General features: G+C 36.6%; 1 protein-coding gene and 1 non-coding gene across 3 annotated transcripts; one reads left to right on the top strand and one right to left on the bottom strand.

Moving 5' to 3' along the window:
- Positions 1-625: 625 nt before the first annotated feature.
- On the top strand, positions 626-26,704 carry Prrg4 (proline rich and Gla domain 4). Of its 2 annotated transcripts, none has more exons than XM_040284547.2 (6): positions 626-826; positions 1,498-1,622; positions 10,792-10,955; positions 12,944-12,992; positions 14,690-14,822; positions 21,443-26,704. In XM_040284547.2, exons 2-6 carry the CDS (start codon positions 1,520-1,522, stop codon positions 21,675-21,677), a joined length of 684 nt encoding a protein of 227 aa, XP_040140481.1. In that variant the 5' UTR covers positions 626-826; positions 1,498-1,519; the 3' UTR covers positions 21,678-26,704. The 2 variants fall into 2 exon arrangements, with proteins under 2 accessions (XP_040140481.1, XP_005327497.1); XM_005327440.5 differs by lacking the exon at positions 626-826 and adding an exon at positions 1,017-1,151.
- Positions 12,391-12,463, bottom strand: Trnaa-agc (transfer RNA alanine (anticodon AGC)). The gene has a single exon. It is a non-coding gene; the product is annotated as a tRNA-Ala (tRNA).
- Positions 26,705-27,372: the final 668 nt, after the last annotated feature.

The raw sequence follows: 27,372 nt of genomic DNA, 5'->3' as shown, positions 1-27,372 counted from the left end.
TTTAAAACAGAGAAGTTTCCAGAATATCATTTTGGATCAAGACAACGAAGTATACTTATTCGTTGTGTTTTAACATAAAGTCTGTGAAAAGTTCAAGATAATTATCTAAGAATAATAAAGTTATAGCTATTCTGGTAGATTTGGCCAAAGGTAGCTAACAAAAAGTACAGAAGTACTGAGAACAAGCAAATTTTATTAATTTCTACGAGTTTCATGAATCTCCCCATAAAATATACATGTTGATACTTTCAACCTACCCTTACAGAAACTGCTATACCTCCAGTTATTTTAATTAGCAGTGATATGTCATCACATGTCAAATAGGCTCTGGAAATTTCCATTGTACACTCTCGAAAGTGAAAATGCAAATCATGTTGATACCACATTGGAAATAATTTTGATCCTGGAGATCGCTTGAAAGGAGAACCACTATTTGAGAACTAAAATAATCTATTAATTTTAAGGTCACTTCTCCTTTCATATCACTAACAAACTATTTCCTCTAATGAGTATTTTGTCCTCGTCCCTTTACCACCCTTTGAGAACAGTTGACCTAAGGTAACCACGAACTCTAGCTTAATGCAACCCAAAGTGATAAGCATCCTGACGCCCTGAGGCCGTTTCTGTTTAGCGCTGGGAACGAAAATGCTCTCCTGCATTTCCACACAGGACAGAGTCTAGAAACAAGTCCCAAAGTTGCCACCCGCGCCGCCAAGGCGGGGCCACAGCTGGCAGCAGAGACCCGGCTCGCCCAGGGCTCGGAACAGAAGCTGCAGCTGCTGAGAGACGTCCTTGGAGACGCCAACCGGAGACCCGCCCTCCGCAGGTAAGCCAGCCCCGGGAGGCGGGGCGCAGCCAGGTGCTCTCCAGGTAGACGCGTCTTCGCTTTTCCTCTGCTGCGTCGGCGGCCTCCCAGGGCCTACGCAAGAACTCGCGGCGCGCAAATTTCCCCACCCACAACGCTCCTCCGCGCACTCTAGGCGCCTCCTCTGTGTACTCGCTGGGGCCACCCGGGCACCGTGGAGAGCGAGAGTCGGAGTGTCGCAGAGGTTTAAGAGGGCGCCAGAGACAGAGGGTCCAGCGATCTCAGGGACCACCAAGCAACAGGGCTCTGGCCCCGAGACTGTTGGAACATGTGCCGGGGAATACAGGTGCGGGGCCCGGAGACAGGGGTTGGGGAGCGGGGGAGAGGTTACCCGGGGAGATACAGGTGCCGGGGCTGAACCCACTGGGCAGATTCCAATGCAAAGCGGAGGGGTTGTCCGGGCAAGGGTCCTGTTTGCCCTCGGAGAATTATGGGGCGCAGCATTTATCTCCAGGCACTCCCAGCAGGGGCACTTTCCCGGAGGGCGTAGGGTCCGGACGACCGAAACTGCGCGTGGGGCGCAGTCGCGCGGTGGCTTTGAGTACAACAGGTCGGTGACTCAGTTACACTGAAACTTGAAGTGCTGAGCTTGGGGCTTTTTTGATGTGTTTTTTTGTTTTTTATTTGTTTAGTTTGTTTGACAGTTGCCAGACTATGTTTACACTTCTGATTCTACTCAGCCAACTTCCCGTAGTTATCTTCGCATTTCCTCATTGCACAAGAAATCTAAAGGATACGAGGCATGCCGGAGAAGAAGGTAAGAATGACCGCAATTTCCGAGAAAACTCTCCTGGAAACTGGAGCTGCATATTACAGATCTCTAACGAGAAAGTGTGGTGCTTGAAATTACATGGCCCCTCGAACCTTGGAAGTATTAAACTATCCTTTAGTTTAATCTGTGGCTTATTTGGTAATGTGGGTTTTCATGTTCTTTAAAGTGTATACAAATGTATGTTTCCTTTGATAAATATATGTTTTAAGATGTGGTTTGTGGCTAACTGAATGGAAAGCCTATTTTAACTCTCCTTTTCCTAGATGAAGCTACCTGTCAAATTTTTTTAATATTTATTTTTTTTAGATTTAGGTTGACACAATATCTTTATTTTATATTTATGTGAGGCTAAGGATCAAACCCAGTGCCTCATGCATGCTAGGCGAGCGCTCTACCATTGAGCCACAACCCCAGCCCCAAGCTATATGGCAATTATAAAAAGCACAATTATTTGTTCTTCTAGGAAAGGTGGACAGAGAGTCCAGGCTTTAGTCGGGACTTGTTTTTGCACTCTGGGGATAGAATGCAGGGCCTCATGCAGGGTAGGCAAGCACTCTACCACTATGCCACTCTCCCTCAGCCACCTTGTCTGGACTTGTTATGAGATCCTGAGCAAAGCACTTAATCCCTTTGGACTTGAATATCTTCCTCTGTAAAATGATGGGACAGAATGATATCCCAAGTCCTTTCCTTCTTTCAAACGTCTAATTGTCTTGATAAAGGCAGATGATTGAGAGATTAGATTTGGTGCTCCCTAACCTAGAAGTCTGCATTTTACCTTCGCCATAATCAGATTAGTTCTTGCCAGGTTAAAAGCCTAACCTAGCAAAACCAGAAAAGAAAAAAAAAATTCCTCTGGGTGTCCGCATCCTTCTCCTTGTATAATCATTGTGCTTCCCCACCCAGTGCCAGCACTATGTACTATTCCACATATTCTTGTCCCTTATCACATCTCATCAGGTCCTACTCACAACTTTTCATTTGAGAAGGATCTGTTCCTGTCTTATTAAAATACAGGTGTGGGCTGGGGATGTGGCTCAGCGGTAGCGCACTTGCCTGGCATGCATGCGGCCCGGGTTCAATCCTCAGCACCACATACCAACAAAGATGTTGTGTCCGCTGAGAACTAAAAAATAAATATTAAAAATTCTCTCTCTCTCTCTCTCTCTCTCTCTCTCTGTCTCTCTCTCTCTCTCTCTCTCTCTCTTCTCTCACTCTCTCTTTAAAAAAATTAATAATAATAATACAGGTGTGTGTGTGTGTGTGTGTGTGTGTGTGTGTTAAGATAGGGCAATCCTTTAACCTAAAGGAATAACATTTTAATGACAAAATTCTAGGCACTTATATAGGCTACCTGATGGGATAGGGAAAGATTTTGGAAAGAAAGAGATCCTTCTTGGTACTCTCTAAGTCACACCATATGTAAGTCCATCCATATATAAAGTTGATGGCCTATACTCAGTAGGACCAGATGATACACCCCAGAATGATTATGAGGATATCCATTCATTCACATGATTACGCATAAAAGTCACTTCGAAGGCCATCAAAATTATGGAAGGAATTTAGAAATCATATTTGAGTGTGGAGAACTACAGATGTCTATGGGAAATGAAAATGGGGGATCCTAAATATTTGAAAAGACAACTACATTATGAATACATAGTACACCAGGCCCTATACTAGGTGCTGGAGATATAGAAATGAAGTACTGTAATCCCTGCCATGGATACCTTCTTCGTCTGGTGGGGGAGGCAGGTTATAAACAGATAATCTCCAAAAGCTTTGTAACAGAAGTAGAGACAGAGAACCCTGGGAGTGAAAAGCAGTAACCTTGCTCTAGGAAAGAGTTGTATGATACACGGAGAGTGCTTTCCATCTAAAACAGGACATAATAAATGGAGGTGTGAAGGCTAGAGGAGTCTCCCTTTCTCTGCCCCGATACATTCCGAAACTTCCAGTAGATGCTTGAAATCTCAGTACTGAACCCTGTATGTCAGCACTGCATACCACAAGAGTTGATCTGAAAACCAGGATGGCTACTAAGTTACTAATGGGCAGGTAATGTATACAGTGTAGACACTCTAAACAAAGGATGATTCAAATTATGGACAAGACTGAGCAAGAGGGGGAGATTTCATCATTGAACCCACAGTGACTGATAATAATTGTCTATTTCCGGAATTATCCATTTAATATTTTCAGGCCATGGTTGATCCTAGTAAACTGAAACTGTAAAAAGTAAATTTGTCAATAAAGAAATACTACTACAACTGAAAAGCAGGGGACAGGTTCCTCCAGCTAAATTCTAATAAATTCTTAGAATGGAGATGAAATCACTTAAAAGGAACTTATTTAGAAAACATGGGGTGATAGAAGAGATGAAGAGAAGTGGAATATTTGGGTGGAGGGATTTATAACAGTGAAATGCATAGACAGTCTCTTAGGAGAGTCTAATATATGAGAAACAGAGAAGGGAAGAGAATCCTAAGAAAGCAGATGCAAAAGACCAGTACTTCATTCAGCTGCAGTCAAGGGGAGAATAGGGGTTCTCACTTGGAGCCAAGGGCATCCAGGGGTAGGGAAGTTTTCTTCTTTCCAATTAGAAACAAATTCAAGTGTTACTTAGACTCCGAATGACAAAGGACATTATTTTTCTTGATTTAGGAAAAAATTTGACCTGATACTGAAAGTGAACTCTAAGTTTAGCCACTGACAGAAACAGTACTCTCACATAAGGAAGTGGCAAATATCAGCCCCCCAGAAGACACAGTTAATACAGTATTAACAATAATATTTTGATTAATCGTAAATACATTCATCACATTGGTATAAATATAATTTAAAGAGAAATTAAAATGTCTATGGCACCCTCGTTTTTGTTTTATTTTCAAGTTTAAAAATAGCTCTAGCTGGGCAAGGGTCACACACCTGTAATCCCAGCTACTTAAGGCTGAGAAAGGAGGATTACAAATTCAAGGCCAGCTTGGTTAATTTATTGAGATCCTTCCTCAAAATAAAAAAGGCTGTGGATGTAGCTCAGTGGTAGAACACTTGCCTAGCATGTATGAGACCCCGGGTTCAATCCCCTGTACTGGGGGAGGAAAAAAAAAAAAAAAGGCAAAGATCAGGACATTCCTGAAAAGGAGCAATATAGTAGTAGATTTCTTATTCTCCTTTCTGAAATTAGATTCTATGCAGTAAATATAACCAAGTTGAGCAAGCTGCGAGTTGCTTCTTCACTTATCTAATACTTTAAACCTATCCAAGTTGAGTAATACCAGATTATATCTATGAATTGTTTCCATTAGTTGAGTTTAGGTCCAAGAGTTTCTCCCCACAATAGGAAATCTGAGTTTGTTGATCCTATTTTGGGGGAGTACCTTCTATGTGCCAGGCACCTACATCTCTGGGGAGAACAGAGTGCTAACAGAGTAAGTGAAGCGCATAGTACACCAGATGGTGCTAATACTATGGAGAAAAGCAGAATATGGACAGGGAGTTTCTGAGGTAGGTGGATAGGGATGGGGATTCAAGGTAACAGTGAACAAAATTCTGAGGTGTGAGGGCAAACTGAAAGAAAAAAAATCTATTCAAAGAAAAGAGCAAGAACAAAGGCAGGAGAGAACCAAGTGTGCTGGAAGCCAGCATGGAGTGATGACCACAGAATACTTGAGGGAAAGTGGTAGAAGATAAGGTCAGAGGGGAAACAGCTTGAGGCTCTGATTGCATAGGGCCTTAGGCCATTGTAAGGGCTTTGGCTTTTATTCTGTGGGAGGCAAGATTGTCTTTAGGTTTTTTAAAAGCAAAGTAGAGGGTTGAGTGTTTGTATATGGAAGAAGGAGCAAAATAAAGGAAACAAAGCAGGGAGGATCAGATATCATAAAGCTCTAGGAACCAGGAGAGTAGGAAATTGCAAGGGAGAGAGGAGGAACAGGAGATGCAGAATAAATTTTTAAAAATCAGGGTTGGGGTCGTGGCTCAATGATAGAAAGCTTGCCTAGCCCATTCGAGGTCCTGGGTTAGATCCTCAGCACCACATTAAAAATAAGTATTGTGTCCAACTACAACTGAAAAATAATTATTTAAAAAAATTTTTAAATAATGCTAGGTGGGGCTGGGGATATAGCTCAGTTGGAAGAATGTTTACCTTGCGTGCACAAGGCCCTGGGTTTGATTCCCAGCACACACACAAAAAAAATCATGCTGTGTGCATATATTAATATACCACAGGGAATGTCACCTTTACATATAAGTAGAAAGAGCCAATCAAAAATAAATAGAACAGCCAAGTGCTGTGGCATATGACTTTAATTCCAGCAGCTGGGGAGGCTAAGGCAGGAAAATCATAAGTTCAAAGCCAGCTTTAGCAATTTAGCAAGACCTTGTCTCAAAATAGAAAATTTAAAAAGGAATGGGCCTTTTTTTTTTTTTAGTTGTCAATGGATTTTTTATTTTATTTTATTTATTTATTTATATGTGGTGCTGATGTTCAAACCCAGGGCCTCACACATGCCAGGCAAGTGTTCTACCACTGAGCCACTACTCCAACCCCAAAGGGTTGGGCTTTTTATAGACCATAATCTTTTTTAAACAGATTTATTAAAAGACAAAATTAGGGGCTGAGTTTTAGCTCAGTGGTAGAGCACTTGCCTTGCAAATGTGAGGCACTGGGTTCCGTCATCCTCAGTATCACATAAAAATAAAATAAATAAAATAGACACAGAATAAAGTATGGGGTTCTTGGCTGGCTGGAAAATAACTAGATAAATAGGATTTATGGTTATAAGCTTTTTGCCTGAAGGAATACCTCAAGCTTTGGCACACAGCATCAGGTACATAGAATGATTATTAGTATTATTAATGTTATGTTATGGATTCTCTTCATCATAAAATGTTAACCAGGCACATATAGACATTAAAGAGAGTTAATGTATACACATAAATATTTGCAATCTTTTAAATGTTATTGTAATATGAAACAGAGATATAAAAATTCACAAAAATTATATCACTTAATGAGTTTTTAAATAAACAAATAAACAGTAAATAAATAAAATAGAGGTATTGTGTCCATCTACAATTTAAAAAAATCTTTTTAAAGAAAATGAACATTAGTGGAACCAACTTAGATGCCCTTCAATAGATGAATGGATTTAAAAAATGTGGCATTTATACACAATGAAATATTACTCAGCACTAAAAAATAACAAGATCATGGCATTTGCAGGCAAATGGATGGCATTAGAGCAGATTATGCTAAGTGAAGTTAGCCAATCCCTAAAAAACAAATGCCAAATGTCTTCTCTGATATAAGCGGGGTGACTCAAAATGGGATAGGAAGGAAGAGCATGAGAAGAGGACTACCACTAAATAGGGAAGAGAGGTGGAAGGGAAAAAGAGGGAGAAGGGGAGTTGCACGGAAGATGGAAGGAGACCCTCATCATTATACAGAATACATGTATGATGTTGTGATGAGAAAAAGAAAAAAAATTGTGTCACATTAGATTGGATAGAGAGAAATGATGGGAGAGGAGAGGAGAAGTAGGGAGGATAGGAAGGGCAGCAGAATAGAATAGACATTATGATCACTGTATGTATATAGGTGACTCTATGACCAGTGTGATTCTGCAGTCTGTACAATCAGAAAAGTGAGAAATTATACCCCAATGATTCAAATGTATGAATTGCCAAGATCATTGTAATGTCATGTGTAGCTAAATAAAAAAAAAGAAAATGAACATTAAATTTAAGCATGTAGGTTGGTTTTGACAAATGTGTACACCCATGGAACCATAGTGAAAATGCCCACTGCTCCCAGGAGTTTCTGCAGGCCAGCAGAACGCTGTCTTGGGGCAGCAGAGCCTTCCATTAGGGCCAGCACTAGAGGAACCCTGGGACTGGCCTAGGGTGAGAAAAGTGACAGTCATATGCCAGAGCACTTGGCTCAGCCAGGTTCTGAGAGGTACTCTGTAATATGTTTATAGCTGTCTTCTTTTGATCTTTCCTTTTACTATTTTGTGACTTTGAAAAGTTTTAACTAAATTGCCAATTTTAAAATAAATAAATAATAAAAAAGGGCTAGGGATGTGGCTCAGTGGTTAAGAATTCCTGGGTTCAATTCCCAGTGCTCCCAAAATCAATCAATCAATCAATCAATCAATGAATTAATAAATGAATGAAAGACCAAAAGAGTGCAAAAAGGAAAATAGAGCGAGGGAGAAGGGGATAAAAGGGGGGAAAACATGAACTGTAAGCAAATTCCATGTATGTACGATTTGTTAGGATGAACACAAATACTATGTGTTATATGCTCTAATAAAAAACATTCAAAAGATAGAAAAAAAAAGACAAAATAAAGGTCAAACTATGTCTCTTAAAAGGATTCTCTAGCCAGGTGCAGTGGTCCACACCTATAATCTCAGCTACTTAGGAGGCTGAGGCAGGAAGATCACAAGTTTCGGGCCAGCATGGGCTAAGCAAGACCCTGTCTCAAAATAAAAAATAAAAAGAGGTGAGGTGGACATGTAATTCAGTGGTTAGAGAGGCACTGGGATCAGTCTCCAATAAGATTGATTGATCCATCAATCTAGATTGATAGATGTCTCTGGCTATTGTTTTAACATCTGCGTACAGAGGAACAAGGAGACCACTAGAATTCCATTGTAGGAGTTCCAATGAGGGTTGAGAGGCTTGGAAATTTTTTCATTCTGTGCTTTCATTGCTGAACACATAAAATCTACAAGAAGACAAAGGAGAAAGAACGGAATTATTTAATCACACTAACTCCTCCATCCCCCTTCCATTACCATTCTGGGGCAAGAAACTACTCATGCTCCACAAACACCTGGGAATCAAACTGACAGGAAAAATAGGTTTATTCTAAGCCAGCTTTGAAGGAAAATAGAGGGGATTTACTCTCAAATCACCATCTTCAGGAACTCAAGGGCAAGGAAAGCTTTTATAAAAGAAGAAGAGGTGGGCCAGGGTTATGGCTCAGTGGTGGAGCGCTTGCCTAGCATGCATGAGGCACTGGGTTTGATCCCTGGCACCACACAAAAATTTAAAAAATAAATAAAATAAAATGAAGGTATTGTGTCCATCTATAAATAAAAAAATTAATAATTAAAAAAATAAAAGAAGAGGAGGTAAAGTGGGATATAGGGCAGGAAATAAACATATAGATTTAAGCTAAAGGAGAACTCATCAATCTTGGCTTCCTTGATGTCTGGAGGTAATGGGCAACTCTTCAGCCTTTATTTTAGTATGAAGAAGTTTAGAAGTTAAAATAATTTGGAATTTTTATTTCTCAGTATGAGGAAGTTGCCCTTATATTTCAGTGGGAGTCTGTTTCACTTTTAGAATAAAACCCATTATTTAGAATAAAACCCATTATTCGAGCCTAGCTTCCCCCTTAGTTCCAATAGCCATATGTTACTTATGACATAGAAATTGACACACCAGAATAGTGCTTGGCCAAAATAAATACAATGTGAGCCACATAAATAATTTTAAAATTTCTAATAGACACCTTTTTAAAAGTAAAAGAAATAGATGACATAAATCTAATAATGTATTTAATTTAACCCAATATCTAAAATGTTATTTCAAAGTGTAAGCAATATTGAGATATTTCATTCCTTTTTTTTTTTTTAACCCCAGTAGGTCTTTGAAATCCTCTGTGTATTTACACTTAAATCACATGTCAATTCAGACTGTCTTTTTTGTCCCCTCTGGTATTAGGAATTGAACCCAGGAGTACTCTACCACTATGCTACATCCTCAGTCCTTTTTATTTTTTATTTTGAGACGGGGTCTCATAATTTGCTGAGACTGTCCTCAAACTTGTGATCTACCTGCCTCAGCCTCCTGAGTAGCTGGAATTTATAGGCATGCACACCCAGCGGGACTAGCTACTTTTGAAGTACTCAGTAGCCATAAATGGCCAGTGTCTACTGTATTGAACAAAACAGCTCCAGAAGATTCAGACCTGTTTGGATAGAAAATTAATTTGTAGAAAAATAATAAGGGCAAGATATGACCATTCTCAAAAGGATAAGAATCAATGGCCTACCTGAGGTCACTCACAAATTAATATTGGTTTTCCAGACCATGCTTTCTCAGGAACTATCTTCTGACTGCCCACTTTAATATATTCTTCCTGCAGTAATGGTTAGCATTGAGAAGTGTCATCACTTTTAAGTTCTTTTAATCATTTTGATGTAGTTGTTAGAAATTTCTGAATTCCAGTCTAGTTAATATGATCTGGAGCAAAAATCACTTGAACCTTGTTTGTTTGACTCCAGAATGAGTTTAAAGTTTGTGAGTTTTGAAAATGCTACCATGATGGAATGTTCTGGTTTTGTGTCAATCTGTGCTTTGACCTTTATGTTTACTATTGACCTTCCCTGCAAATATAGATGGTGTCCCCAAAGGCACTGCAGACATATTTTGGGGTGGGGTAAAAGGAGTCACTCCTTTGGCAGAAGCTGAATGTCTTTTAATTAATTATATAATTAACTTATTTTAATAACTTAGAAGTCCATAATTTTATAAGATTTAAAATAAGCTTGAATAAGAAGTATTTAAGATAAAAGTATTAATTTATAATTTTAGAACTTAAAAGGTATCGTGATTATTTAATTCAATTCCCAATTTTGCAAATGAGGAAATGCCAGCCCAGAGATATAAATGCCTAATCCCAGTATACAAAGCCAAAAGCTCAAACCAGTCAAAACCAAGAATCTGTCTTCCCACTCTCAGTCCATTTCTTTGTCTATTATACCCCACTAATTTTTCTTAATCAAGATAATAGGGGAACCAGCCTTTGGAAATAGAATAGTGTGATCTGTCATTTATTGGAAAGTAATTGTGTGAAGGGAAAAGTGATATTTGAATAATTTTCATTTATACTAATAATTTTGGATATTACTAAGCCAAGTATTTTCTGGAATCATGTTAGTTTTTATATTTCATATTTATCAGAAATCATTCTTACTGGTGCTATTATTTTAAAGTCAGATTTTTAAAGCCATACAAGAAATTTGGTATAATTTAAACACAGAAGAGATCTCTTTACTTTTCTACAATTGAAACAGAAATTTTCTGCCTTATGCTTATCAATGTCTGAAATCTTTTTTTGTTCCTTCATTAGTTTTTACATCAAAAGAAGAAGCAAACTTTTTCATACATCGCCGCCTCCTATATAACAGATTTGATTTGGAGCTTTTCACTCCTGGTGACCTAGAAAGAGAATGCATTGAAGAACTTTGTAATTATGAGGAAGCCAGAGAAATTTTTGTGGATGACGATAAAACGGTAATTTGGTTGATGATGTTAATTAGCTGGAAAGTTATTAAACTGTACTTATGAAAGTAGCACTTTCAGTCATTATAGATTTTATGCTTTAAACAAAATCAAGGTTGTATACCTGTTATCTCTTTCTACTTCCTTAAAATGCTAATTACCCTATTGAGACTTGACTCTATACTTAATTACCTGGGTTTATAGTAATTAGCAGGTTATGGGCTATGCTGTGATTTTTGTGTGTGTAATGTCTATTATACTCAATAACAATCTCAGAGTGGAGTAAATTAAACTTCAAGATCTTATTTGAGGGCTGGGAATGATATCTCAGTGCTGAGTACTTGCCTAGCAACCACAAGGCTCTGAATTCAATCCCAGCACCCGAAAACAAACAAAAAAAAGATATTACTTGAGTTAGTGCTCTGACTCAAACTTCAGTTATTTAAAACTCAGAACTTTTCCCTAGATATCTTACTCTTTTTTGATTAGTATTTATTAACATTCTACTACATATCAGATGTTTCGTTAGCACTGAGGATACATAATATGTAGCCCCTGCATTCAGGAGTTTATTTTTTGTTTATCTGTGTCATTTAAAGGAAATCTTTTTAGAAATTCCACCTTAAAATATAATTAAATCCTATCTGTAATGTGGGCACAGTGGCACTCACCTATAATTTCAGCAACTTGGGAAACTGAGGCAAGAGATTCCAAGTTGAAAGCCAGTCTTGGCAATTTAGCAAGACCCTGAGTGAAAATTTTAAAAAAGCTGGACAGGATGGCCTGAGCCTGTAATTCCAGCCACTTGGGAGGCTGAGGCAGGAGAATTACAAATTTGAGGCCATCCTCAGCAATCTAGAGAGACTCTCAGCAATTTAGTAAGACCCCCTCTCAAAATAGCGATAGGGTCATAGCTCAGTGGTAAAGGGTCCCTGAGTTCAATCTAGTACCAAAAGAGTTTAATAAATAAATAACAAAAAGGGCTGAGGGTATAGTCCAGTGGTAGAGCACCCTGGTATTCAATCTATGGTACAAAAAATAATCTTCTCTGTTAATCTTGATAACATAGATAATACTGTGCCTGTTATCTTAAGGAATGTTAATTCTTTACTTTTGTAGGTTAAATAACCCCAGCTCTTTTTCCTCTTCCTCAAGCATTTATGATATTTTTTTTAACTCAATAAGAACCTCCCAAGGTATCCTTCAAAGACAGGGAGCAATAAAACCTTGTTCTTTATTCTTCTATAATTGTGCTCAGCCTCCCATTTCCTGTAAGTATTTACCACATCTGTTAAAGTGGGAAAACGAAGAATATGCTTTACAGTTGTGCTTGTTGGGATTTTAAACCCATTTTCTAATTTTATCCTGCTTCCTTAAAAATTTATTTATTTTTTTAATGTTTATTTTTTAGTTATACACAATACCTTTACTTTGTATATTTATTTTTATGTGGTGCTGAGGATCGAACCCAGGGCCTCATGCGTGCTAGGCAAGCGCTCTACCACTGAGCCACAACCCCAACCCCTGGTTCCTTAAAATTTACTTCTATTCTTTCAAGTACTATGGAACTTAAACTGTCTCAGGGATGTCTTTCCAAGTCAATAAATACCTCTCAATAAAATCTCCTAGCAAACTGTGGGCCCCCTACAATAGAAGAATTCAGGCCCTTTCCAAACACCATAATGGGTTCACTGACTTAATCTCCACCCTTGGTGCCTTTACTCAAATGCCTTAGTCAGGGCCCCAAGCAAGTAAGGGAGAAAAGCAAGGCATGATTTAGAGGGTGGAGAGTGGACCTGGTTCTTTAACCAATTAAGCAGACACAGTGACAGTCCTGGAGAATAGTGCTTTAATTTGAGTGAGTTACACCTTCCGGCTTGAATGTGCTGGTGTCTTACCTGTGGCACATGCCAAGTGTTTACCACCCCTAGTTTGGGTCATTGGGAGCAAATGAAATGATAATAAATTACATAAATTTGGAAATTTTATCTTTTTCTTAGATGACATTTTGGCAGGAATATTCAATTAAAGGACCAGCCACAAAATCAGGTAAGGTAAGAATTGATAAAATTTAATGTTTTCCTTGCCCTCTCTCTATTATAATATACTTTAATTTTCATTGTTTGAGTTTGGCTATTGCTCAGCATACATACCTTGTAAATCCAAGAAAGATTTCTCAATTATATGTTGGGTTATCTGAGACAGAGAAGGCTACATTCATCATTCATCTACTTACACATTGAAAATCAAGTTTGGTGAGATATTAGGGAAATGAGATAATGGGCTTAAAGCTGTTCTAAACAGCTCAGCTAAGTCAAGACTTGCACAGAATACTCTTTTGGTTTCAAGTAGTAAACTATTTTAAAGTTTTCTTCCTTTTTTTTTTTTAACCATTACAAGTGGATGGAATACTAACGTTAAGAAAATTAAGATTGCTGGATAGACCTGGGGTTTATGGTAGAGCACCTGCTTAGCTTGTGAAAGGCTATATTCAATCCCCAGGTCCAGGACCAAAAAAAAAAAAAAAGATTGTTAAGTAGAACTAAGTACCTTTTAGAAAGAGGAAATGCTTTGTCTTATCTTTCTTAACTGCCTTCTAAAATTGTTTTAATTGATGCATAATAATTGTACCTATTTCTGGGATACACTGTGATATCTTAATACATGTCTACAATGCATTATGATTAAATCAAGATATTAAGCATATCTATCACTTCAAACATTTGTCATTTCTTATTAATAATATTCAAAATCCTCTTTTCTAACTATTTTAAAATATATGATAAATTTTTAACTATAGTCACCTTGCTGTGCCATACAGAACATTAGAATTTATTACCTATTCCTCCTTGCTATAATTTTGTACCAAGATTTCCTATTCTTCCCTCCCCTTTATTCTTCAAGCCACTTTTGACTGATTTTTATATACACAAACACATATTTTGCCATTTTTTCAAATAGATATCATTCTTTCTACAGGTAACATCACCCTATAGAATACTATATTGTATTGCTACACCAAGTTGCTTAATGAATGTATCTTAGTAGTTAATACCAAAATGTGTACTTGCACAAGGAATGTTTATCCCACTTAGTATTGGATGTTATCATTTTAATGTGACCTATTTAAAATAAACAGGCGCTGGAGATGTAGCTCAATGGTAGAATGTTTACAAAGCATGTACAAGGCCCTGGATACTATCCCAGCACTGCCAAAAAAAACAAAATAAATAAAAGCCAGGCACAGTGGCACATGCCTGTAATCCCAATGGCTTAAAGGCTAAGGTAGGAGGATTGCAAATTCAAAACCAGCTTCAGCATCTTAGGCCCTAAGCAACAACTTAGTGAGACTCTTTCTCTAAATAAAACATTTTTAAAATGGGCTGGTGTATGACTCAGTGGTCAAGCACCGCTGGGTTCAATCCCAGTACCATAAATAAATAAATAAATAAATATTTAAAAAAAAAAAAAAGGCTGTAGCTCACTGGTAAAGCACCCCTGGGTTCAATCTCCATTAAAAAAAAAAAAGAAGAAAGAAAGAAAGAAAAAGAAAAAATAGAGACTGAGAAACAAAGAGAAATGAAAGATCATTTAAAATTTTGTTCAGGTAGGTTCTCTAGCACAAATTCTTTTTTAAAGAAATCAGTATCAATGATTAGATGCTTAATAATGTGTTAAAATTGTTGAAATCATAGATGATGCATTTCAAGTATTGTATTTATATTATTTTTATGATTTCTTTTAAGATGGTAACAGAGAGAAAATTGATGTTATGGGCCTTCTGACTGGATTAATTGCTGCTGGAGTATTTTTGGTTATTTTTGGATTACTTGGTTACTATCTTTGTACTACTAAGTGTAACAGGCAACCATATCCAGGGTAAGTACCAAATAAAAATACTTGATTCATTTTTGCACATTCTATATTGCGATTTTAAAATGAAACAAAGAGCTGCCTATTTTGTTACATAAACTTTATATTCTGGAATAATTTCAAATACACAGGAAGGTTACAAAAAAAGTAGAGTTCCCATATATCCTTTAGCCAGTTTCCCCCATTGTTACCATATCATGTTACCATAGTAGGTTTGTCAAAACTATAAAATAACATTTGTGTATTACTACTAAGTAAACTCCAGACTTTATTTAGATTTTACTAGTTTTTCCATTAGTGTCCTCTTTCTGCTCCAAATCCTCTCTTCTAGCTATTTGGCAATATGCTCTTGGATCCAGTCATGGTAATACATTTAATTGTCATGTCCCAAGCTTCTCTAGTCTCACAGTTGTTTGGTGGCTTAATTTAGCAACACAGTAACAATTTAACGATGCTATTTCTAACATGCTTCAAAAGAATATAAGAAATGTCATAATGTTACCTTGATTTTTCAATAGTTCCTTCGAAGCCAGAGGCAGACACCTGTGTCCCCACATTATTTCCTGAAGCAAAAAATTCTGTAGTTTATTCTGAGTCAGACTTAATAGACCTATGTGGCTTCCCACAAAGAAACAGAATAACTGGCTTTTTATAACTCTTTTTATTGATTCTTTGAATTAAGTATAGATTAATAAAACAAAATTCTTACCAATTAAAGATAATAGCACATTAATAAAGTTTGATAAATATTCATACCCATAATTATTTGTACAATAGAACCTCATTATTGTTATTGAACTAAGAGGCACTGATTATCTTTCCAGTAAGTATGCATGAGTAGGTAGAGACGACATTATTCAGAAGAAGCAGGCTATTCTAGATTGATGCTTATATATGCATAGTCACAAATTTTGTGAATAAGCTCATGATTGTGACCAAGTGTGCTTTTTTATGGTAACTTAGTCATTTGATTTATCTTTTCAGAAAAATAAGCATTGTTTCTGTATTCTTCTAATAGAATTGTGTGTGTGTGTGTGTGTGTGTGTATATATTTTTTTTCAATATATTACTTATATATTTCAAAAGAAAAAAATATACAGTTTAAAAAAACATTTTAGTTGTAGATGGACGCAATACCTTTATTTATTTATCTTTATGTGGTGCTGAGGATTTAACCCAGGGCCTCACACATGTTAGGTGAGCACTCTACCACTAAGCCACAACCTCAGCCCCAGAGTTGTTTGTTTTTTTGTTTGTTTGTTTGTTTTACAAGATTCTTCATCTTCTAATTTAAGTCTAAGTTTCAACCCCTATCAAATCAAATTTAAATTCTACAAACCCCTTACCTGAATCTTCAAAAATACCACTGTTGTTGTAGTGAAAAACAAAGAAAAACTAAGAAAATAACTGTTCCAAATTGAAGTAGTTGATATGATGATTAATGCAATGTGTGATCCTGGACCAGAAAAATAAATTGGTATCAGTGTTAAATTTCTTGGATTTAGAAAATAGGTGAAGATCTTTTAAAAAACATGTAATTATATAATGGTTCTAAAATTTTATTGGCAATTACTGTTAAAAAAAAAAAAAAAAAAAAGCAGGCCAGGTGCTGTGGTGCATGCCTGTAATCCCAGAGGCTTGGGGGGGGGGGGAGGTGGGTTGGCAGTGAGACAGGAGAATTGAGAGTTCAAAGCTAGCCTCAGCAATGGCAAGGCCCTAAGCAACTCAGTGCAACCCTATATCTAAATAAAATATAATACATAGGGCTGGGGATGTGGCTCGGTGGTTGAGAAACCCTGAGTTTTCAATCCCTGGTACCAAAAAAAAAAAAAAAAAAAAATCAGCTAATTAAAGCAAATAGCAAAAAATGTTTAACTGCTTAAGTTTTCTTTTTTAGGTCTGGGGGTTTAGCTCAGTGTTAGAGTACTTATCTAGCTTTCACATGGTTCCATGTTTGCTATCCAGAACAGGAAAAAAAATTAAATTAAATTGCATAATGCAATTAATTTGTGCTTTTCTTGGCACAAAGTAGGATTAAAAGTTTTCTTGAAGATCCTAATCTCCACTATTAATATGTTAAAATTTTCGTGAAGACCCTAATCTCCAATATTAATAGATGCTTTCATAGCAATGGAAATAATTTTTAAAGTGATTCACACAGCTGAGACAAAAAAAACTACTTTAAAACTTCTTCAACAGATATTACTTTTATTAATTTTTAGAGAAGCTGGACACAGTGGCACAATGTGTAACTCCAGCAACTCAGGAGGTGGAGGTGGGAGGATCACAAGTTCAAAACCAGCCTAGGTACTTTAGTGAAACCCTGTCTCAAAACAAAAAATAAAAAGGGGTTGAGGATATAGCTAAGAACTTTTTTACATTGTAGAACTAAATGAAATTAGTAAATAGAAAAGATACATTTCTCCCTAATTTTTTTTTTTTTTTTTTTTTTTTTTTTTGTGTGTGTGTGTGGCACTGGGGCTCAAACTCAGGGCACTCTACCAGCTGAGAATGGAGAATCACAAGTTTGAAGCCAATGTTGGCAATTTCAGGAGACCTTGTCTGGGGATGTAGCTCAGTGGTAGGGTGCCCCTGAGATCAATCCCAGTACTACAAAAAATAAGAAGAAGAAAAAAAGTTTAACATGTCATGTGTGATGGTGACCTCTGAAATCCCAGCTACTTAGGAGGCTGAGGCAGGATTCTAAGTTCAAGGCCAGCCTCAGCAATTTAGCAAGACTCTGTCTCAAAATAAAATAAAAATGGCTAGGGATATAGCTCTGTGGTTCTCTGAGTTCAATCTCTGTGGTCTCCTAAATTCAATTCCCAGTATCACACACACAAAAAAAATTTAATGTTAAAATGGCAATTTTATGATAAATAGGTATTACCACATTTTTTTTTTAAACTGGAAAAAAGAGTAAGAGCTTAACGCAACAGATGTGGAATTAAGATTCATGTATTAGAGGAGACAGTTGAAGTTGTGAGAATAGGCAAGTTCTCTGAATGTAATTAAAGGACAGAAGGGAAAAGACAGAGTCTTACAGGATGCCCTCACTAAGTATGCAGAAAAAAGAGGAGGAGCCAGCAAGGAGGGCAGAAAAAGAAGGACCATAAATTGTAATTCTACCCCACGCTGAAATTCTTGGAAAACTCCCTGAGGCATTATATGACCTATGGGCATGGACTAAGAAGTCTGTGTCTATAAATTCTGTAGAAATTTCAGAAGTGAGAGAAAGTAAGGAAGAATTTGTTTAATTTTTCTTAAGCCACTATCTTTAAGCTGAAGACCTATGTTAATTTTCCTCATTCAGTATATAGGAAATGAATAAATTCTTTTCATTTTCTAGGACTTTTGACCAAGATTTTATTTACTGTGGGTTTTTCACCAGCTAGGGGGATCCACAGGTTAATTAAAATATGGGCAGAATTTGTCTTTGGAGATTCTTCTTGATATCTATCTTTCCTTTTCTCCTACCCCATTCATAATGTTTTTCGGGGGGGGGGGGAAGCTCTTAGGGCTATAGTTGTAGCTCCATGGTAGAGCGCTTGCCTGACATGTGTGAATTACTGGATTTGATCCTCAGCACCACATCAAATAAAACAAAGGTATTGTGTCCATCTACAACTAAAAAAAAAAATTTTAAATGAAAAGCTCTTATATGTCCGCATGTTTAATAACTGCATTCAGGCTAGGGGTGTGGCTCTGTGGTAGAGCACTTGCCTAGCAGGTGCCAGGCCTGGGTTCCATCTCCAACACTGAAAAAAAAAAAATCATTCAAGGTCTGTGGTTATCTATGATAGCACATGCATTATTCAGTGTCTTCGTGCTTGATGATTTCTTCTCTCTGCTTTATTTTTCTACTTTTCTACACCACTCTGTCTTCCTTATTTTGTTCCTTTTTTTTAAAAAACCCAGAAATATTTATAATTTTTTTCCTGCATGAGGGTAGAAAAAGAATTCAAATTCATGGGGAGGTTAGGCAAAGTGCTGCTCTAGTAGTCCTAGCTACCTGAGAGACTGGGGCAGAAGGATCACTTGAGCCTACAGATTCAAGGCCAGCCTAGGGAACATAGTAAGACCCTCATTTAAAATAAATAAATAAATAAGCATCACATGGGGGGTTAAGTGGTGGCATGATTATGGCATGTCTTCTGTATATGTCATTGTGAAATATAAAACCCTGGATATCTCCTTTTAAAAGTAAGGTTAGTTAACGTTAGTCTAGTGTAATACCATGTAGTATACAAATAATTTTTCATCCATTGTGTCTGATCCTCTGAACTGTTGAGTTCTAGAGGACATTTCAAGCTAGGTTTACTAGAAATGCTCTTTTAAATACTAAAGAGCTCTTTTAAATACTAACTTTGAAATACTAAAGTGCTTTGCATTTATTGTCCCAAGAAATTCTTCTAGCAGAGTCATTTGTTCACTTTCTGTATTTCACAAGGCTGAAAGTAGTGAGAAGGGAAGAGAATACTTGAGAAAGAAAAACAATTTTTTAAAAAAGATCATGGTCAGAAAAATTTGCCTCTGTGTAAAACATACCAAAAAATGGAAAATTCTAAAATCTTTTCCATTCTTGGTTCCTGTATTTTGTGGAAGAAAAGAGGCGTAATATGGTATTCCAGTTTTAAGATATTATTAGTGCATACTTTCTGATTTTAATCACATAAGATATATGAAGTGTAAGAAAACACTAGCTAGTATTTAATGACTGATGTAATCATTACATAGTTTCTATAGTTTTTTGTTTGTTTGTTATTTTTATTTTTTTGGTACTAGAGATTGAACCCAAGAGTATTTTACTATTGAGCTTCATCCCAAGAACTTTTTATTTTTTATTTTGAGACAGAGTCTTCCTAAGTTGTCCAAATGGCCTTGAACTTGATCCTCCTGTCTCAGCCTCCTAAGTAGCTAGGATTACCGATGTGAGCCACTGTGCACTGCTTCTTTGTATTAAATTTTGAAAGTCAACATGGAAAATTTTTGTTAGAATAAAATATCTGTCTACCCCATCCCCTGTAAGCAAACACACAGAACTTCTTCATTGTAAGCTGATGAATGTGGCAAGTGACTGACCTCTCATGAGTGCATTCCAGACTTCTGACGGAGGAGGAATTGTGTTGAGCCCTCTAAGTAAACTTGTGATCCTCTCAGTTGCCTCTCAACTATTGAAGGGCTGATTATCCAGCTCCTAGATTTACACAGACTTTTGCTTTTCTTCTTTCTGCAATTTTTCTCTTTCCCTCCAATTTCAAATCTCATTATTACCTTCAAAAGGAAAAGGTGTCTTAAAGAACCAATTGGCTGACTTAGCTTGAGAAAGTTCTCTGTAAATTGTCTGTGTCTTAATGGGAAGTCTACTGTAAACATTGACTAGAGGTCAATATTGACTTTAAGTTTTAATTATCTCATTAGCCGTAACTATAGGAGGTTAACTTATGTAAGGGTACTTTATAGACAGCCAACTTTATAATCTAAACAGATTTACTTCTTAATGCTTCAGTTACATTTCATTTCATAATTCACAATGGGAAGAGAAAACCATAGGTTTAAAACACCAGACCCATGTTGCAACTTCCATTGACAGGCAAGGTTTTGTGAAAATGGTCGACTGAACCAAGCCATTTATGTATTTATTTTCCTGTGTGTGGGGGGGGAATATATATATATAGATTAGTGGAAGGGGAAAACACAATTCTAAGAAAAGGATCAATACCAGTGAAAACATAGAGAAGGGCTCAAGAATTTGCTGCAAACACAGGGTAGTATCAAGAAATTACTCAGCAAGAGCAGAGATCTGTAAAAACTAAAGCAAGACCAGAATAAGGGAGGCTTTCAAGAGGAGGCTCAGGAGTCTGAACCGGATTCAGTGGCAAGTAGGCTGCAGATAGACTTTTAAGGAAGAGGGCAACATGAAGGAAGTACTGCTGTCTTGGAGGTATGGAGGTACAGGTAGGAGGGAACAGAAGACAAAGGAGGATATCAGCCATTGTGATTATTTCTGTGGCATTTATTTCCTTGGCTTTGAGTTGTCCCCCTCAACAAAGCCTCGATTTGGCATCACATCATACTTTTGAGAAAATTTTCAGAGAAGAGGGAGTGAAAGAAAATTCACACATTTTGGATTCTTACTAAGTGTGCCAGACACTGCTAGAAGCTATATATATATACAACATCCTCCTGGGTTTTCACAAAACAATTCTGCTGTAGCTTTTACTATCCCCATGTTAGAGAGGAGGAAACAGGTAGTTTGAGTTGATTCATATATCTATGAAATGACTGTCAAGTTTCAAACCATGTCTGACTTGGTCTTTTCCTATACCAAGACTCTTTCAGAGTCATGGGTAAACTATAAAACAGTTGTTATATTAATAAATTGAGTTCAGCATTTATCAAAATATTTAATTTTTAAATATTTTTTTAGCTTTAAGTGGACACAATATCTTTTATTTTATTTTTATGTGGTGTTGAGTATCGAACCCAGTGCCTCAAGCATGCCAGGCAAGCATGCTACTACCTGAGCTATATCCCCAGCCCCGAAAATATTTATTTTTTAATATTAATCATATTAATCCAAAAATGCTGCCTTTCCTAGACCTAAACACTATCTCTCTGTTTAGTTCTCCAGCCATCTATGCCAGAAGGGGCAGACACACTCCCTCCATCATTTTCAGAGGACCTGAGGAAGCTGTCTTATCATCGTCACCAACTTCTTTGGAGGACACAGGACTGCCTTCTTATGAACAGGCAATGGCACTGACCAGAAAACTCAGTGTTTCACCACCACCACCATATCCTGGGCCAGCAAGAGGATTTAGGGTATTTAAAAAGTCTATGTCACTCCCGTCTCACTAAGAACACCCTGCACTTCGGCATAAGAAACCCATGCTATTTGAATGGTTTGTTCTCCCTGAACCAAAAAAGATTCAGCTCTTTATGACAAACTGCATAGAATAAAGGAAGAGTAAGCACTATGAACCACACCACAGTTCCATTTGCATCTTGGACCCGAAAGTGATTGTCATCAGCTTGATAAGAGAATTTGGCGCCAAGGGCAACATGGTGACACACACGTGTAATCTCAGCTACAGGGGAGGCAGAGGCAGGAGGATCACAAGATTGAGACCAGCCTGAGCAAGTTAGTGAGGTATCTCAAAACAAAATTTTAAAAAATGGCTGAGTATGTAACTCAGTGGTAGAATTGCCTGGTACATGTGAAGCCCTGGGTTAGATTTCCCCACCCTGCAAAAAAGGGAGAGAGAAAAAGAAACAGAATTTGATTTATAATTCTCACAATTAATAAGAAAGCACTTTTAAATAATATATATTTTAAAGGTTCAAAATCTTTGTTAATGGCTGGAGATTTAACTCAGTTGGTAGAGTTATTTGCCTCGCATGCACAACGCCCTGGGTTCAGTCCCTAGCACCACAAAAAAAAAAAAAAAAAAAAACATCTTTGTTAGTATCTTTTGTCCAGATAAAAGTTGTAGATTTCTTCTGTTGAATATTTTAAAAAGTAAGAATTTCTAGTCATTACTTATCCCAAGTCATGATATTGAACCCACTATTAGGATTTTTTTTTTTGTGAGAGGAAGTGGAAATACTTCACAGAATTCAACATTTTAATATAAATTTGTGACCTTAACATAAACACTGGTTTTATATTTTAAATTATTGCCTACTATTATGCAGGTATTAGTTCTTAATACTTATTATAAGTCATGTTTTATTATCAGGAGTGGGGTCAGTAGAAATACTGTTTGATACAATTTAGTTCTTCATATGGTACAGCGTTGCAATGGCAAGGATTTATAAAAGTTGTTATGGTTTCAAATAAATAATCCTCTAACCTAGGACTAGAACTTGATAAAATTGCCCTCATTCCTGATGAGAAGATACCCTATCTGCCTTAATAAAAAATCTACATCTACATCATTCAATCTCTTGAAAATATAAATAGTAGTTTGAGAATCTAGAAAAAGTATTTAACTATTAAAATAATAATAATTAAATTTGCCAGAAAACCCTTATATCTTGTCTTTTTTTTTTTTTTTTTTTTTTTTGGTGCTGAATATTGAAGATAGGCCTTGTGCATGCTAAGCACAGGCTCTACAACTAAGCTATTTCCCCAGGACCTACCACTTCCTCCCTTGCATCTTTTAATATGTCTGAACACAAAAGAAAGACACCATATGTAATAATTTTAACCAGTACTTTATGTCTATTTTAATTATGTATATAACCAGTTTTTCCCTAAGAATGTTGCATAGTGGGTAGGGGATATAGTTCAAAATAGAATCTGTGCTTAGTATTTACCAAAGACCTTGAGTTATATCCCCAGCACACATACACACACACACACACACACACACACACACAAATCTAGCAGAGTATAAGTTAGTATAAGTTATAAATCTCTGGTATATATGTGTCCTAATTTATATGGGTAGGTATATATGCATAAGTGAATTTGTTTCCTCTTTGTAAGAGGTCAAGAAATATACTCCTGCCAGGTGTGGTGGTATATGCCTACAATCCCAGCAGCTAGGGAGGCTGAGGTAGGAGGATCACAGGTTTGAAGCCAGACTCAGCAATTTAGCAAGGCTATGAGCAACCTAATGAGACCCTGTCCCAAAATAAAAAATAAAAGGGCTGGGGATGTGGCTCAATGGCTATGCACCCCTGGGTTTAGTCCCTGGTACCCCCCGCCAAAAAAAAAAGAAAGAAAGAGGGCTGGGGTTGTGGCGCAGTGGTGGAGTGCTTGCTTCTCACACATGAGGCGCTGGGTTCAATCCTCAGCACCACATAAAATAAATTGCATTTATCTACAATAACAACCAAAAAAAGTATTTTTTAAAAAAGGAAGAAAGAAAAGAAATAACATACTCCTAAAAATTAAAACAGAAAATTCTCTTCTTTATGTTCTTGCAGGCATTGCATTTTCCTATTATTTAAAATCATTTATAAAATATTACTTTATTTTATAATTTTTACAGAGATGGGACTTCAAACCCATGTGCATTTGATAATTCCTTCCAAATTAAATGTTTAGAAAATATGTATCATATTACAGTTCATATGTGTGTCTCTCTTTTATAAAAGCATGATCTTCATTAAGACAAATAAAAGTAAGACCTTAATTATTAGGCACTGTTAAATTATCCTTGTAGATGCTCAGAGTCTGTTTAGTTGCTTATTACAAATAAATCATCTAGCAACATTTAGATTTAATTAGGAAAATGTTTCATTAAGCCACCCACATTACCTATAAAATATATTCTATTAGTCATATCTTGACTTTACATGAGCACTTTTTGTCTTGTTGCTATGCATTTTTTTTAGTTGTAAGTGGACACAATACCTTTATTTTTTTAATTTATTTTTTTAATGTGGTGCTGAGGATCGAACCCAGTGCCTCACATATGCTAAGCAAGCGCTGTACCACTGAGCTACACTCCAGCCCTTGTTACTATACATTTTACACTTATTTTAATCCCCTTTATACGAAGTGAGCAAAGTTAAGATTGCCAGTAACCTTTTAAAGAATAAGTATCAGACTAAGATATAACTTGCCTAAAATCCAACAAGTTCTTGAGAGCTGGGTTTAAATTGAGTACGTACACTTTTCAGGTCCCAACTCATGCCTATAGAATTACATTGCTTCTAATTATAATCCAGGGATCTTGTTAATTAATTCTAAATCCATGAGAAAAATTTACAAGCACTTCTCACATAGACATACATAAGTACACATATCACATGTATATGTATAACTGTTTTTACATAAGTGTGAGGAATATTTGGGTTAAATACAAATATAAAATGTGTGTTTCTTTTACTGAATTGTAATTTGAAATGTTCCATGAATTCCTTTACTTCTACTGACTCCCAAAAGTCAAACTGCAAAGCTAGCTTCACAGTCTGTGACAACCCCACCCTGTCCCAACAGCAGCCTACAGATATCAACTGCCATCATTTAGTGCAAACGGGATGCTCTGACTTGAATGAATCTAGAATAAATTCTTGTGATTGTGAAGTCACTGGCATTTTAGAGCCTCCAAAATTGAGATCAGGATACTTTAAATATAAAAGGTCAATGTGAGAGAACCATTGTTGACGTATGCTTATAATGATGGAAAGGGAACTATCTCAACATAAAACCCCTGATGTATATCTGTTTCATTCACTTCTTTCTGTGTCTGTGGTATATCTGGTAAAATTGTTGTTTGATTTAATTGACCTGTTTTGTTTATGCTTCCCCAGGTTATTGATTAGTGCTAACCATTAAATCTATTTTCACTTGAGGTTTTATATATAGTTAGATAAGTTTTCCACTTTATCACAATCAGAAAATGAATGGAATAAAGAAACAAAAGGAGAATTGGACTTGAATAAGACAAATACACATTTATAAGGTTAGTAAGATAGATAATTTTACATAGAATATTCTCTTTTGAAAATGTAAAAAAGGACAAATTATGTGAAAAACTTTGCATCTATTAATGTGTCTTCTGAGTGAATACAGACAAATGTGGAGAACTCTCAGAATAATTAAAAACTGTAGGGCTGGGGACATAACTCAGTGGTAGAGCATTTGTGTAGCATATACAAGAACCTAAATTTGATCCTCAGCTACACAAAAACAACACAAAAGAGTTGGACACAGTAATCCCAGCAACTGGGGAGGCTAAGACAGGTGGATCACAAGTTCAAGAACAGCCTCAGCAATTTAGTCAGACTCTGTCTTAAAAGATAAAAAGAACTGGGGACATAATTTAGTGGTAAAGCTCCCCTAGGTTCAGTACTCGTAACACACACACACACACACACACACACACACGAAGTGAGGGACACTGTCCTCAGTATCTTTGATTTCCCATTTCCCTTTAATATTCTAAACAATTTTTTCTATTTCTCAGAAAATTTATATATATGTATACTCTTATATGTAGAATAGACTTTTTTGGGTACTGGGGGTTGAACTCAGGGGCATTCGCTCACTAAGCCACCTCCCCAGCTCTATTTTGTATTTTATTTAGAGATAGGGTCTCACTGAGTTGCTTAGTGCCTTGCTGTTGCTGAGGTTGGGTTTGAACTCAGGATTCTCCTGCCTCAGCCTCCTGAACCACTGGGATTACAGAAATGCACCACTGCGCCCGGCTAGAAGAGACTTTTAATGCTAAATGATTTGTTAATGCTTGACAAAACCTCTATATATTATTCATATTGTTTTTGTTTTATTTGAATTTTATTTGTTATTAGTTTGATTTGTTTATTTGAATTTTATTAGCTATTAATTTGATTTTAAATATATATGACATTTATACTATTAAAGGAATGTTTAGCATTTCTATAATTTTTTTAATTGAATATCCTGTCTATATGGTCACTTTGGAACATGTATGACATATATTGATGCCTTCAACCTTCTGAATTACATTTCCTCCAACCTATCTCTCTCTCTCTCTCTTCCCCCCCCCCCACCCTCTCTCTCTCTCTCAATGTACACTGGGGATTGAACCCATGGGTACTTTACTACTGAGCTACATCTCAGCCCTTTTTATTTTTAATTTTGAGACAGGGTCTGGCTCAATTGCCAGATTTGGCCTTAAACTTGACATCCTGCTGTATCAGCCTTCTAAGTTGCTGGTATTATAGGTATGGGCCTGGCTCCTCCAACATTTTTTGTTTAAAAATGTTTTTAACAGCTTAACAGTTTAAAGTAATCCAGTACAAATATATCTGTATTTTCATTACCTTAAAAGAGCAATCCTTTCTTTTGAACATATTTTTTCCTAAAATCTAATTGTGTTTTTGTTTTAATGAATTTCCTGTTCAATACACTTTTTATATATGTAAATAAACTTTATTCTAAGTAAGCATTTATTGCTTATTTCATTTAAATATTCTTCTTCCTCATATAATAGCATATTGTGAAATATGCTATCATATGAATTAAATCTGAACAACAACTGCAGATTATCAAAACAATGTACAATGTTGTATCTATCTTTCACCTAGTAGGGCTTGCATTCTATGTAAACACTGTAGTTCAGTTGTGAAGGTTTTTGTTGTTGTTGTTGTTTAACAAATTCTCAATGTTTAATATATTACTTGAGGCAAGCATATTACCCCTTAAAACTTTTTTTTCCCAGTACTGGCAATGAAGCCAAAAGAGTGTTCCATCACTGAACTACATCTCCAGCTCTTTTTATTTTGATTTTTTATTATTTAGTACTGGTGGTTGAAACCAAGGGTGCTCTGCCATTGACTACATCCCCAGCCTTTTTTTATTTTTTGTTTTGAGACAGGGCCTCACTAAGTTGCTAAGGGTGGCCTTAAACTTGTGATCCTCTTGCCTCAGCCTCCTGAATTGCTAGGATTACAGGCATGTATCACTGCACTGGGCCCTCGCCCTTCTTATTTAATTTTTGCTTTGTTTTGTTTTTGAGACAGGGTTTCACTAAACTGCTGAGTCTGGTCTCAAACTTGCAATCTTCCTGTCTCAGCCTCCTGAGTAGCAGGGATCACAGGTGTGTGCTACCACACC

The sequence above is a fragment of the Ictidomys tridecemlineatus genome, chromosome 4 (genome assembly GCF_052094955.1).
Source record: "Ictidomys tridecemlineatus isolate mIctTri1 chromosome 4, mIctTri1.hap1, whole genome shotgun sequence".
Taxonomy (NCBI): Eukaryota; Metazoa; Chordata; class Mammalia; order Rodentia; family Sciuridae; genus Ictidomys; species Ictidomys tridecemlineatus.
Note: the sequence above shows the minus strand (reverse complement) of the source record. Positions and strands in the feature narration are given on the sequence as shown.

Coding starts and splice junctions, on each gene's coding strand:
- Prrg4 (XM_040284547.2), top strand. CDS start 1,520: ATGTTTACACTTCTGATTCTACTCAGCCAACTTCCCGTAGTTATCTTC. Junction 1,623..10,791: donor GAGGCATGCCGGAGAAGAAG/GTAAGAATGACC, acceptor TTCCTTCATTAG/TTTTTACATCAAAAGAAGAA. Junction 10,956..12,943: donor TTGTGGATGACGATAAAACG/GTAATTTGGTTG, acceptor TCTTTTTCTTAG/ATGACATTTTGGCAGGAATA.